The sequence below is a fragment of the Cydia amplana genome, chromosome 7 (genome assembly GCF_948474715.1).
Source record: "Cydia amplana chromosome 7, ilCydAmpl1.1, whole genome shotgun sequence".
NCBI classification, from domain to species: domain Eukaryota; kingdom Metazoa; phylum Arthropoda; class Insecta; order Lepidoptera; family Tortricidae; genus Cydia; species Cydia amplana.
Genome location: NC_086075.1, coordinates 14,175,259 through 14,189,365, shown reverse-complemented (window position 1 = coordinate 14,189,365; position 14,107 = coordinate 14,175,259). Strand labels below are relative to the sequence as shown.

The following is a 14,107-nucleotide window of genomic DNA, read 5'->3' as shown; positions in this document are numbered from 1 at the left end:
TAAAAAATCCAATAAAACAGACTTAAACTTCTAAAGTTTGTTTAATTAAACTCCTTGACGAGGCTTTCTCGAGGGATTACAGTAGGTATGTATGGATAAAAAGCGGCCAAGTGCGAGTCGGACTCGCCCGTGAAGGGTTCCGTATTTAGGGGATTTATGACGTATTAAAAAAAAACTACTTACTAGATCTCGTTCAAACCAATTTTCGGTGGAAATTTGCACGGTAATGTACATTATATATTTATTTTACTTTTATCATTCTCTTATTTTAGAAGTTACAGGGGGGGGCACACATTTTACCACTTTGGAAGTGTCTCTCGCGCAAACTATTCAGTTTAGCAAAAAATTATATTAGAAACCTCAATATCATTTTTGAAGACCTATCCATAGATACCCCACACGTATGGGTTTGATGAAAAAAAAAATTCGAGTTTCAGTTCTAAGTATGGGGAACCCCCAAAATTTATTGTTTTTTTTCTATTTTTGTGTGAAAATCTTAATGCGGTTCACAAAATACATCTACTTACCAAGTTTCAACAGTATAGTTCTTATAGTTTCGGAAAAAAGTGGCTGTGACATACGGACGGACAGACAGACGGACAGACAGACATGACGAATCCATAAGGGTTCCGTTTTTTGACATTTGGCTACGGAACCCTAAAAAGGTGTGTACAGGTTTCTAAAGAGTCAGCCACGCGCATGTGACACTTCTGGGGCAGCACGCGTCTATAGGCTGCGGTGACCGCTTTCAATCAGGCGGGCCTTATGCTTACGGACCCTTGAAATTTCTATTCTGAAATATAGATCTAAAGAACAATACGTGAAACTACCGCCAACGCTACAATAATGTATTAATTAAAAAATACTATAATTAGGTAACTTCATAGGTATATAAGTCTTGGGTTATTACACGCATCACTACACACTCAAATTACCTACGCCTGAAGAAAGATGCCCAATGCATCCGAAACATATTAATATTCTTAACCTTTTTTTCGTTATGTTTAACAACGCTTTTTACATATACCTACCTAACTTTTACCATATGTTTTATACTGCACAAAAGTTTTAACAAAGAGGTTATACTTTCATATTGGACGGACGAAGATTTTATAGATGGCACCCCCTTGGGAGCGCCGCTGTTTCCTTCAACCATTTCTGTTGAGCATTGGCCATGGATTCCTATCTAATTCCAACCGGCGGAAAGTTAACGCATCAGGCAAAGTATAATGTGATCTCTCAGTTATTGGTTGTTACCGTATAGGTTTAAAATATCCCTTAAGAAGACGTAAATTAGTATAATTTTACGTCACTTTTGTTTTGATTTCATGTTGTTACATATGAAAACAAACACAAAACCAGTCCCACACTGACTTCAGCTCCCTTTAGTTAGCAATGTATTGAATACTGCATGTAAGTTCTTTCACCGTGTAAATGGAGCTTTCAATCGCCGTTATATTGGTTTGGTTAGCTCGCGTCTAATGGGGCCCACTGATTAACAGTCCGCCGGACGATATCGGCCTGTCAGTTAGAACAAAAAATTTACAGTTCCGAACAACTGACAGGCCGATACCGTCCGGCGGACTGGTAATCAGTGGGCCCCTTAAGAGCCAACAGGAGTGGTCATTTCTCCAAACAAACGTACTCGACTGTTTTCTCCGTGGGTTTTGAAGCTAGAGCAATGATTTTTTTCAACACAGATTAATATTATCAATATCTGTGTCGGACCGTTTTGCTTTTTTTGATATTTTTGTTTTTTAAGGCGCTAGAGCTCTTCAAAAATGGCCAAAATGGCCTAATTGACTATGCCACAATGAGAGGCGTGGTATTCAAAATTGATATCAATTAGCCAAAAAAGCAAAACGGTCCGACACAGATAATTTCATAATCATTTAGATTTCCAAATTTGGTTACGATTGGTTAAGTTTTGGAGGAGGAAACAGTCGAGTACGACACCTCGATTTTTAAGATTTTTACGCAGGATTTTTCGCCTTGTCCTTATCGCACTAGTTTTAGGAGCCGCTTCCGTTAGCGAGATGGGTATATTTACCTAAAATATTTAAATCTCAGCTCCTGTTTCGTCTTAATGCGCGACTGCTCGAAAAGCAGTCGTAATAACACCCCTGCATGACTCTAACCGCGGGCCGTCGGGGAATACAATTGAAACTGAGATATTTTCTCAGACTTTTTTGAAATCAGATTACATTCTCCCAAAAAGAAACGTTTGTTGCTGATAAAATATATTCAGCGGGTTTAAAAAAGCTACTTTAGTATGTATTTTGTGGCGATTTAAAATAACTATAATTCATATGTGTTAATATAGGTATATTATTACTAGCGACCCGCCCCGGCTTCGCACCGGTTAACAAATTATACACAAACCTTCCTAAAGAATCACTCTATAATATCGATCCGCACAGCACCGCACCGCACCGCATCGAACCGCATGAAAATCCGTTCAGTAGTTTTTGAGTCTATCGCGAACATACAAACGCACAAACAGACAGACGCGGCAGGGGACTTTGTTTTATAAGGTTTAGTTATTATAATATAGGCCACATGTTTTAATTATTTCCTTGCGTAGTAATTGAACCATAGTCTATTTTTTTGTACGTACGAGGGTGAATCAAAAAGTCCTTAGAAATAGGGTCAAAAACAAACGAATATCATTTTTATTTTTTTTACTTTTCAACATAATTTCCTTCTTGTCACTGACTTAATATAAAAGAAATAGACACACAAAGCAGAACAAAAACGTCAAGAAATGTGGATCCCAATGACGTTTCGCACCATTTGCATTGATGATAAAAACGCTTACGTAAATTTTGAGTCAAGATAAATGTTTCGTACAGAAAAGAGCTTAATGTCGTAAGCATTAAGTGTCAAATTTGCATACATAAGTACCAACACTGTTAAAAAATTTAGTCCGATGGCACTAAACGTAACGTATTTACGTCAAGCAACGTCAAACGAGAATAATGAACGAATGGAGTCACTTTGGTACACTTGAATAGGTATTACTGTACAGAAAAACCAATTGAAGTAATAAATAAAACAAATTTAATTTAATCGGGAGTTTAAATAAAATTAATTCGTGGTTCAAATTCAAACAAATTAAATTTTTAATAAGTAAGTATACGTCTTTAAATACTAATTTCCTTGAAATAAATTCAACTTATTAAATAAAATAACTGTGTATTTTAGATCTACATTTACTCATCGCACGGGTGCACAGGGACATTTAGGTACTGATTGAATTTTTTTTATAAAGTCCATACTTTATAAAAATAATCGGGTTGTTCCCACTAGTTACCACCAAGTTGATATCAGTGGTAACTACTAGGATTTTTTTTCCCACCTTTTACCACTGGTAACTACTGGGAAAAATAATTCCCACTAGTTACCACCAAAGCGAGTTGGTGGAAATAACCCAAAAAAATCCTGTGGTTGTCACTGTGTTCAGACAGGTTTAGCATTTACAGTTAGTCGATATAAGCCCTTATTGGTTGTCGGAAACAGGGAAATGGGCCGATCACACAAGTGCCGTTTTGCTTTGTTTAAAACTGCATCACCCCTATCTCTTGCTATAATTAAATAGCAGTCCACTTTGCACGTCGCATAGGTTTTCTTGGAAATCTTGAATTTAAACATAATATTATTCCTTACGAATTCCATATAAAAATAAAAATAAATATTGACCTCACATCGACTCATTAGATTTTTGTTCCTTGACATCCCTTCTTTGGTACTAACAAATTAATTTATTCAAAACCATAAAATTACCACCAGATTACATAAATTATGTAATGCTATCCAAAGAACTAACCGAAAGAAATACATTCCATCCTTTTTCCTTGTTTTATCATTGTTATTTTTACATATTTTAACGGCACATTTCGTAATTGTTGACAACTTCACATTTGAGCGTTTCAAACAAGACTAAACGAAAAAGTAACGCGTGATCTGTTTCAACGTTACTTTTGTGGGGCCATTTTTTGCGGCTGATTGGGTATCCAGTTCTTTATTCTATATCAATGCTTCTTGTTCTATACATTTATTATACCGTTTTTCAAGTTTTTTTAAACCATCATAAAAAAACGATTTTTCTTGAGCCTCAAAAAACTCCTCTACGGCACCCATGACCGCGTTGTTGTCGTCAAATTTAGTTCCACGAATGTGCTCCTTTAGTTTCGGAAACAAGTGGAAATCACTAGGAGCTGGCGAGTAGGGCGGATGATCAAAGATCTCAAAACCAGCTTGGCGGATTGCAGTAAGAGCCATTTGTGATCGATAAGCCGGAGCATTATCATGGTGAAAAAGCACTCCCGCACTCAATTTTCCTCGACGTTTTTCTTTGATTGCTTGACGCACTTTTGGTATCAAATCAGTATAATAGGCACCTGTAATGGTTTTTTCTTTAGGCAGATAATCAATAAAAAGGATTCCTTCTGCATCCCAGAAAACTGAGGCCATAACTTTACCTGCTGTCGGAAATACTCTAAATTTCTTTATTGGAGGGGAGGATGGCCGTTTCCAGGACATGCTTTGCTTTTTTGTTTCAGGGTCAAAATGGTGAACTCATGTTTCGTCCATTGTTACGAAACGACGATAAAAAGTGTCCGGATCATGCAAGATTTTCTTTAGATTCCGCTTCGAAACTTCTAAACGCAAGTCTTTGTTAGCCTGCGTTAACATTCGCGGAACCCATCTTGCTGACACTTTTTTAAAACCCAAAACATCGGTTAGTATTGAATGTACGCTACCAAACGAAATCTTTAGAGTCTCTGCTATGTATTTAAATTGTTAGTCGCCGGTCGTCCAAAACCATTTTCTCAATTTTTTCAACGGTTTTTGCGTTAACTGAGGTAGATGGCCGGTCGGAGCGGGGGTCGTCTTCGCCGCTAGATCTGCCTCTTTTAAACTCGGCAACCCAGAAAGCGACGGTGGAATAGGGTACAGCACTAGTGCCTACGGTTTGCTGAATATCCAAAAAAATTTCCTTGGTAGTAATTTTTTTCATACACAAGTACTTTATCACGGCACGTAACTAATTTTTTTCCATAATGGGACGTTTTAGTCGACTTATTTCGCAAAATATTGATTTACCATGTAACGGCGGGAACAATTCGAATGAAACCAACTGTCAAATATTACGTTATAATGACAGTTCAAAATAAAAAAAAAACTTAATTTAAAAACTTTTTATAAACAGCCAGTTCTAAGGACTTTTTGATTCACCCTCGTAGTGTTCGTTTGTCTAATCATATCTTATTTAATTTACTCTCAATAGCTCATATGTTGAATGGAAGAGCCATGAAATAAAAACAGCCAAAATTCTGCGTTGATAAATGAGTTCACAGAAGTTGTTAGCACTAACAAAAATAACAAATTGTAATATAACGCCGGCTGAGAATACGTTTGTGCCATATCCATTTTTGAGCAAAATCGTCTTTTAATGATTTCTGAAATAACAAAAAATATGCTATAATTGACACTAATCGGTTTTTGGAAAAACATATTTTTCAAAAATGTTGTGCCATATCCGCAATTTACTATAGGATAATTAATCTCTGTTAACATAAAATTATCACAAAAGTGTGACATATCCAAAACATTTGTGTCATATCATACATTGTACGTTTAACATTTACACATCAAAAACGGATATGGCAATAATAAAAGTGTTTTTATTTCATGATTACCACTATATTCACAATATTTGTATAGTACTATAAATAGTAAACATATGTGCCTAAATGATAAATAAGTTCAATATTTCCTAAATTTAAAACTTTTCGAGAAATATTTTTTTTGCTTCTTTTCGCTCTCCTGTAAACCAATGTAAGTGGCGTATGGTACAAACGTATTCTCACCCAGCGATAAATCGTTCAAACTTAATTTTCGAATCGAAAAACAGCTAATGTTTATTAGGACTGTACGATACATTTAAAATGTTGTCGTATTCGAATTCCGAAATTTAAGTCATGATGCTTTCCCCAGCGTCCCATTTTTATTTTCATCTCTCGCAAACGTCGTTTTGATCCCCCAATGGTTTCCCCACAAATAAGGCTTGTCTTTGTTTATTTTGGGCTGTATTTATTTTTCTTGTGTTGTTACCGACAGCTGCTTTATTGTTTAGAAGTGAAAAGACCTAACTGTCATGAGTTTCTTGCGTGATTTCAGCGTTTCGGTTTGGAGTTTCAGCTTTGTTTTTCGCCCCGCTTACCTGAACACCGGGATTCTTTGGTACGCGCTAATTTACCACTGACTTCTGTAAACAGAAATACGGTTTATCCGCTTAAACCGAAGGCGAACAAAGGCTTTTTACGATTTCCGAGTAACGAGTGTAAACGTTTTTTAGGGTTCCGTACCCAAAGGGTAAAAAACGGGACCCTATTACTAAGACTCCGCTGTCCGTCCGTCTGTCACCAGGCTGTATCTCATGAACCGCGATAGCTAGACAGTTGAAATTTTCTCAAATGATGTATCTCTGTTGCCGCTATAACAACAAATACTAAAAATAAAATAAAATAAATATTTAAGGGGGGCTCCCATACAACAAACACGATTTTTTTGCTCTATTTTTTGTTGATGGTGCGGAACCCTCCGTGCGCGAGTCCGACTCGCACTTGGCCGGTTTTTTTTCCGCTTTCTGTCGAGTATCCTACAAAAACAATAAATTGTGTAATTATATTGTGTATTTATAAATACACAAATGAGGGTAAATTGGTTTATTTATATAAGTAAGTTATCAAAATACTTGCGACCCGCCGCGGCTTGGCACGGGTTAGTCGGGTTACACTAAAACTTAACAAATTACAAACGAGGAAGGAGGAAGGTTTCTGCTTTAGTCTTCCTCAACAATCACTCTATAGATGGGTGAAAATCGATTGAAAATCCGTTCAATAATTTCTGAGTTTACCGGAAACATACATACACACATACACACAGACGTGGCGGGGGACTTTATTTTATAAGCTGTGGTTGTGATTGATACTCGAAATGATATACAGCCTACACATTTTTTTTTGTAATTATTGTCCCTATTTTTTAAGTGATGTCATAAGCTGTCATAATACTATTGACAATTTAATTTCATAAGAATAATATACGATAGATATACGAAGATATTATAAATATTTTTTGGAACGAATTTATTTTGTAGTGTGTTATAATAACATGGTGTGGCCTACAAACCATGACACTGCGTTAGGCGAAGTAAGTAAATTAACTTAGTATGATCGCGTTAAATACAAAGTTCAAATTAACGGCGCGATTCGGGAAATGAATTAGAAATTCAATAGATATGAAATAGTAACGATATGTGACATTCCACGGCAAAAGGTACCCTATGGTGGTTGGCGCTTACGCTATTATTAACGCCGCTCCAATATGATTGCGGCCATAAGGTACCTTTTTCCGTGGAACGTCACATATCGTTACTATTTCATATCTAGTGAATGTTTAATTCATTTCCCGAATCGCGCCGTAAGTAATTAATTTAAAGTCACAGGTTTTATGTATTGTTTATCTTTAAACTTACTGAATAGGTTCCAGCTTAGTTAAGTTCGGGTGTTATACTTATACTAAGTATATTGTTTGTCATTTATTGCGCCCGTATCAGTAATAGTACCTATTCTATATTATTTTAAAAACTTTATGGTGCCCCTAGGTAGCTGTACGAACTTTAGGCTTAAGATGAGGTAATTTTATCCTTGGAACGATCGGCCAGAAGGGATCTGATCGCCATAGATAGTTACTTACCTATAAATTGCTTGAGTCCGATACCCATTACCTACTGTAACAAATAACTGAAATAACGATCCAAGCACTATTAAGCAGAAACATTATTTATTAAGAATTGTCAGCATTAGCTAGGTTCTTATAAAAAATATCTTCTTGCAAAATGTAGTATGACGCCATGGAACTGCCTGGACAGCAGTTGCCCTCAGCGAATGCAACTACACCCCTTGACCACCACCTGCACCTTGACATCAAAGCACCTCCTGGATGCCAGCGCCTCACTGGAATCATCGCCTCTATGGGTAACTTACTATCAACTGTCAACTCTGGCGAGTAACATTATTGATAAATATTTACTTTACAACCGATCCAAAAACCCAAAAAGCATGCTATTTTGTTATGTGGGATTCAACTAATAGTATTTGCCGATAAGTTTGGACTTGATGAGTTTGATATTGTTTTCCGTCGTAATTATAATTTTTCAGGAAAATCCACAACAGACGTTGAAGTCTTAGAGCAAATGATAGCAGCCGGGATGAATATAGCATTGCTAAACTTTTCATTTGGCAACACCGAAGAGCATCTAGAAATGATCAAAACTTTGAGACAGGCTGCCAATAACTACAGTGTCAAAATGGAGAAAATGGTTCCTGTCGCGATTGCTGGTCGTCTGTCGGGTAAAAAAATCAGAACTGGGCGGATAGCTGAAGTAAGTTTAAACATTTACTTAAACTTCAACTTGTTTTTGAGGGTGAGTCTCATGACAATCCAATTCACAGCACAGAGGTGTTGCTTTAAATAAAGTTGATTTCATACTTATTACTACAGTTTTTAATTTTTTAGAGTTATGGTGATACTGTTGACTTGAAAACAGGAGAAACAGTAAGACTAACATCAGACGAAACATATAAAGATAGATGTTCCACATACACCATCTTCGTTGACTTCATGTACTTGGCAGATCAAGTTAAGAAAGGGAATAACATCTTGTTGGACAACGAACGTATTTCTTTGATAGTAGAAGTCATCTCCTCTACAACAATGACGTGTAAAATTGAAAGGGGTGGGCAGTTGGGTTCATATAAAGATGTATTTATACCTAATGTGCTGTTAAATATGCCAAATTATACTGAAAAAGACAGAATGGATATTGAAATGGCTAAATCCCACCAGGTATATAATAACACTACAAAAAATAGATTAGCATTCAATGTCATACAAAACCAATACTTCCTTTTAGCTTTACTGTCATCAATTCATAACGCTTTGGGCCTCGGAGGAATAATCCAATATGGAGTGGTGACACGCACTAATTTCTATGTGAAAAATTCTGCCGTTTTCGGCGCGGGGGGCGAGGAACGCACACAAATAATGTAAACACTAATGCATTTTTTGCATGCGTCGCTACACACGCACACGACAAAATTATCAAACACTAGCATAAACTATATTCACACAAATACAAGAACAAACACAGACAACCCTGTCCGTGAACGAGATGATGTCAGTTTTAAGTAAACGTAAAAGTGCGAGGGACTTGTCGATAATATTGTCGATATTTTATTGACTGAATTTTAACTGTCTGCTTTAGTCAATTATAACCATCAAAAACATTACATGTGAAAACCGGCCAAGTGCGAGTCGGACTCGCGCACGGAGGGTTCCGCACCATCAACAAAAAATAGAGCAAAACAAGCAAAAAAACGGTCACCCATCCAAGTACTGACCCCGCCCGACGTTGCTTAACTTCGGTCAAAAATCACGTTTGTTGTATGGGAGCCCCACTTAAATCTTTATTTTATTCTGCTTTTAGTATTTGTTGTTATAGCGGCAACAGAAATACATCATCTGTGAAAATTTCAACTGTCTAGCTATCACGGTTCGTGAGATACAGCCTGGTGACAGACGGACGGACGGACGGACGGACAGCGGAGTCTTAGTAATAGGGTCCCGTTTTTACCCTTTTGGTACGGAACCCTAAAAAGGTGCAAGTCTCGCAACGCTTCTACTACAAAAAAATTTTGAGATGTAATGCTAATGTGAAACCAAGTCGGTTATCAATGTTATCATCGTAGTGTACCTTTACTTTACCTACTATTTGTAGGAACTGCAACAGTAACTTTGTAATAGCATATATTTATATGGAATTACAAACTTACTTATGCAGTTCTTAGAACTTTAAAACGTGACTGATATTGCAATATTTTTAGGTTTTCGATGGCTTGGTAAGCTGAAAACTACTTATGTTTAAAATTTATTGCATCTTTTGGAAATCTATAAAAAATAAATCAAAATAACAATATATTTATAATGTTCATATAGATTTTATCGATATTGGTTTTTATGGTGTCCCATCGCTAACTATGGTAGAGTGATACCAGAGTAATAAATTAAAAGTGCCTATTTATGGAAAATGACGGCAGTAAATACCTTAAAATAAATAAAATACAATACAAATATTGGACATGTAAAATAAAAAATATACGATAGAAACTAAGAGAAAAATGAATTTTCAAACAGTAGTAGGGTAGGTGCGTTAGTTTTCGTCCACTTGAAGAAATTGAATATAAATCTACATTGCTGCAAAAATTTGGACTTAAAGCAATCCTTAATGTCGAGACAATATACGAGTATCTATCTACATAAAAAATGTATTTGGCAAGTAGCAAATTAAATATTATATATTAAATATTTGATATTTAATTTGCTATTTTTTATTTATTTTGTCATGTGGACGAAAACTAGAGACTAGAGCATGGACAGAAACTAGCACAATGACCAGATCGGTAATATCACGTTACTTATATGATTTATACTATTTATTTCTTTGAATGGATTATGTTGATATAAAAATAAGGTGTTATAGAAAAATAATGTGTTATATAAATTATATAATAATAAGCAACGCAAATTAGAAGTTAGGTATACCTAATGAATATTTAGAAAGTCTTCTTTAAATATTACCCTAAATTAGATCTAGTACCATGAAGTGGTATCACTTTCTGACTGACAATGTTTTTTAGTTTTTTGCTAAATTAGTGCACTATTTGATAATATTTACATGTAATAGTACTTACATATGAAAAGAAACGTGTTCTTTAAGTACGCTAGATGTGTCCGATCGGTTTTTACAGGAGAAAACGCTACAATTCGGCATTTTCTGCTCCTAACATTCCACTTAGACTGACGTTTGCTGAATGGCGTATGACGTATGGCAACTAGTTTTATATAACCTCCTTGACCGGCGGCCGCCGACTTTTGGCAGAGGGGAACGCCTGTTAATGGCGGTTCCTGTTGGTTTATTATTCCGAGCTTTGGGCGTGTTCTAAAATAAATATTGAAAACCCGATTCTGTCAGATCCTGGTGTTTTTGGGTTCTTTCAACTCAGAATCACAAGCATATTCAATCCTGATGATAAAAAAAGATGTCCCAAAATTTTGTATGAAAATTGTACATTCCACTACGTGACGTACATACAAAGTGAAAAAAAAATCTCATACTAAAAACGTGACGTAATGGAATGGACATTTTGGGACATCTTTTTTTAATAGTAGGATGAAGAGTGCTGTCGATTCTGAGTAGAATGAGCCCAAGAATGTCCAGATTTGAAAGAATCAGGTTTTCGATATTTATTTTAGAAAACGCCCTTTAGCTCTAGCCTTATGATTACCTCTCTTTTCCTTATGATTTTATTATTTATTTGTATGGCATTGTTTTAAAGAGTTGCTTATAATTTCTGCCTTATGATGTAGCTACATCCACTTATAATCTTTTGGTCAAGCAGTAAGCATTTATTAGTTTTACAATTTAAGCTGTTTATTATTTTTCAGCTCGATATTTTAATCGTTCCGTTTGTGAGCAGTGCCGATGCTATTAGAGAGTTAAAGCAACTTTTGGGCGAAAAGGGTAAAAAAATTGCAATCATATCTCAAATTCAAACTATCGCAGGATATCGAAATTTTGATGAAATACTCGATGTAAGTTACTATATTTTAGGCCTTTCATAAAGATAAATTACTAATTTAACTTATGTAGGTACGTTCCATGTTAATACTAGGTATTTTTTTACAGGCGACAAATGGAATATTGATTTCAAGGCAAGAATTGGGTTCAGACATTACTCCTAAAAAGTTGATATTAGTTCAAAAAAACATGATTGCTCGCGCTAATAAGGTAACTTGTTAGAGTAATTTCATATCCACACAAATAAAGATACATTTTACTGAACTGGAAGATAAGCATGATATTTTTTACGCAGCTGCTGCGGATAACTCAGTTGCTTTTTTCTTTGATGCGCAGGCTACTTTCACAACTTATGGATAAGCAACATGACTACTATCCTCAGTGAGCATGTAAAACATGAATACGATTGTTTTGTTTTAAGGCTAATATCCCAGTAAGCATTAGCACCCAACTTTTAAGCAGTATGAGATACCACGCGCAACCGCTAAGGTCAGAGCTGCTGGACGTATCGAACTGCGTGTTAGACGGAGCTGATGCCCTGGTGCTAACTGCGGAGACGGCGGTCGGGCAGTATCCAGTGGAGACCGTCGCCTGCCTAGCAAATACCTGCAAGGAGGCCGAGGCATGTGTGTGGACGAGGCAGCTGTTTATGGATATGATTGATACGGTATGTTACGTGTACACAAATATTAATTGTAAGATGTTGCTATGTTTTATGATTAACGGGGTTTAGACTTTAGGGCTGATTTAGATGGCGCGCGAACTCGCATGCGATTTTAGTTACATTGCGGACTATTGGTTACGTCCAATTCAACCGACCGATCAAAACCCGCAATGTAAGGGCTCATTTAGACGGTGCGAGAACTCGCATGCGAGTTTCATTACATTGCGTCATTTGATCGGTCGGCTGAATTGATGTAACCTCAATGGTCCGCAATGTAACTAAAATCGTATACGATATCGCGCGCGTGTCTAAATGAGTCCTAATGGAACTCGCATGCGAGTTCTCGCATCGTCTAAATGAGCCCTTAATAGGAACAGTCACATATTTTAACTATTCAAATGCATATATCAATTTATATTGAATATCCCATCCTATTCATCAGGACCGAACTTCTAAGTAACATGACATGAACTTCCTACTTTTTTCTTCTAAACACTTGTCTCGTGTTCTGTCTTCAGAGCCCGCTCCCCTGTAGCAAATTGGTCGCCATCGGCCTCGCAGCAGTCCTGGCCGCGCAACGCACGCTCGCCGCAGGGATAGTCGTGATCACGTCGACTGGACACTCGGCCCATATTGTGTCTCGCTTCAGGCCTCGCTGCCCGATAGTGGCTATCACAAGATACCCGATTATCGCCAGGCAGTTCCATTTGTGGAGGGGAATCATACCATTGGTATACGAAGGTATCATTTTATCTCTAACCTTGCATAAATAGCTCAAGCAGTCAAGTATAATAGTACCCCATAGTCTACGGCTCACAATAACCCGTCAATAATATTACATCCAATACATATTAAATATTTAAAATACATGTAAAGTTCATACTTAGACTGATACTTCAATACTATGCCGCTGTGTATGCCACGGACTGTTTACTTAATTTGATTGTATCTACCTGTGATCCGTACCTAATCGTCAACAACTCAAAAGGTTTCTACCAGGTTTCTCTTACTAGCACCAGCTCTTTGCCTTTGTGGGACGATACATTTATAGACCAATATATTCCAGACCAGCCCGACCCCGACTGGTTGGTCGACGTGAACCAGCGAGTGGCCTTCGCCTGCAAGTGGATGATGGAGCGTGCGTTTGTCAGAGTGGGGGACCCTCTCGTGCTGGTGACGGGCTGGCGCGAGGGCCAGGAGTTCACGGAGACCATGCGGGTCGTGTATGCTCACGCTGATTGAACTGTTTCGTGATAAATATAATGTAACGCAACACAGCAGACATTCCTTTATTGCTCACTTGAATTTTCTTCTATGCCAGGTACGTTTGTAAAAGGTATGATATAAGTTTGCTTCCTATCGACATGGCAAAATAAGTTAAATAAGTATCTGTGAGATACTAGATCCATATCCCTACAATCAATCTATAATCTACTTATATCTATTTAACGAAAGAAATTTTAAACCGTCCAGTAATTGTGAACATACATTCGCTTACAATTTTATATAACGCTTTAATTTTCGATAGTTTGTAATCTATCCATGTCATAGATGTCAAACCGTTCATACTAACCACTTAAAGAATTTATTCTGCTTCTATTGTAGTCAAATTTCATGCTTTCTTACGGCGCGGCTTGTAAATTGTAAACTAAGAACCTGTACTATTGTAACATTCTATCTGTCGCAGCTTATCCCTATCCAACCGTGTCACAGAGTCTAAAATTAATGGGATAGAT

General features: G+C 36.8%; 1 protein-coding gene across 1 annotated transcript; it reads left to right on the top strand.

The window, feature by feature from the left end:
- The first annotated feature begins 7,123 nt into the window (after positions 1-7,123).
- LOC134649871 (pyruvate kinase-like) lies at positions 7,124-13,643 on the top strand. The gene is made up of 9 exons (XM_063504704.1): positions 7,124-7,218; positions 7,913-8,045; positions 8,229-8,452; positions 8,587-8,916; positions 11,575-11,721; positions 11,816-11,917; positions 12,129-12,374; positions 12,890-13,112; positions 13,438-13,643. Exons 1-9 carry the CDS (start codon positions 7,180-7,182, stop codon positions 13,611-13,613), a joined length of 1,620 nt encoding a protein of 539 aa, XP_063360774.1. The 5' UTR covers positions 7,124-7,179; the 3' UTR covers positions 13,614-13,643.
- Positions 13,644-14,107: the final 464 nt, after the last annotated feature.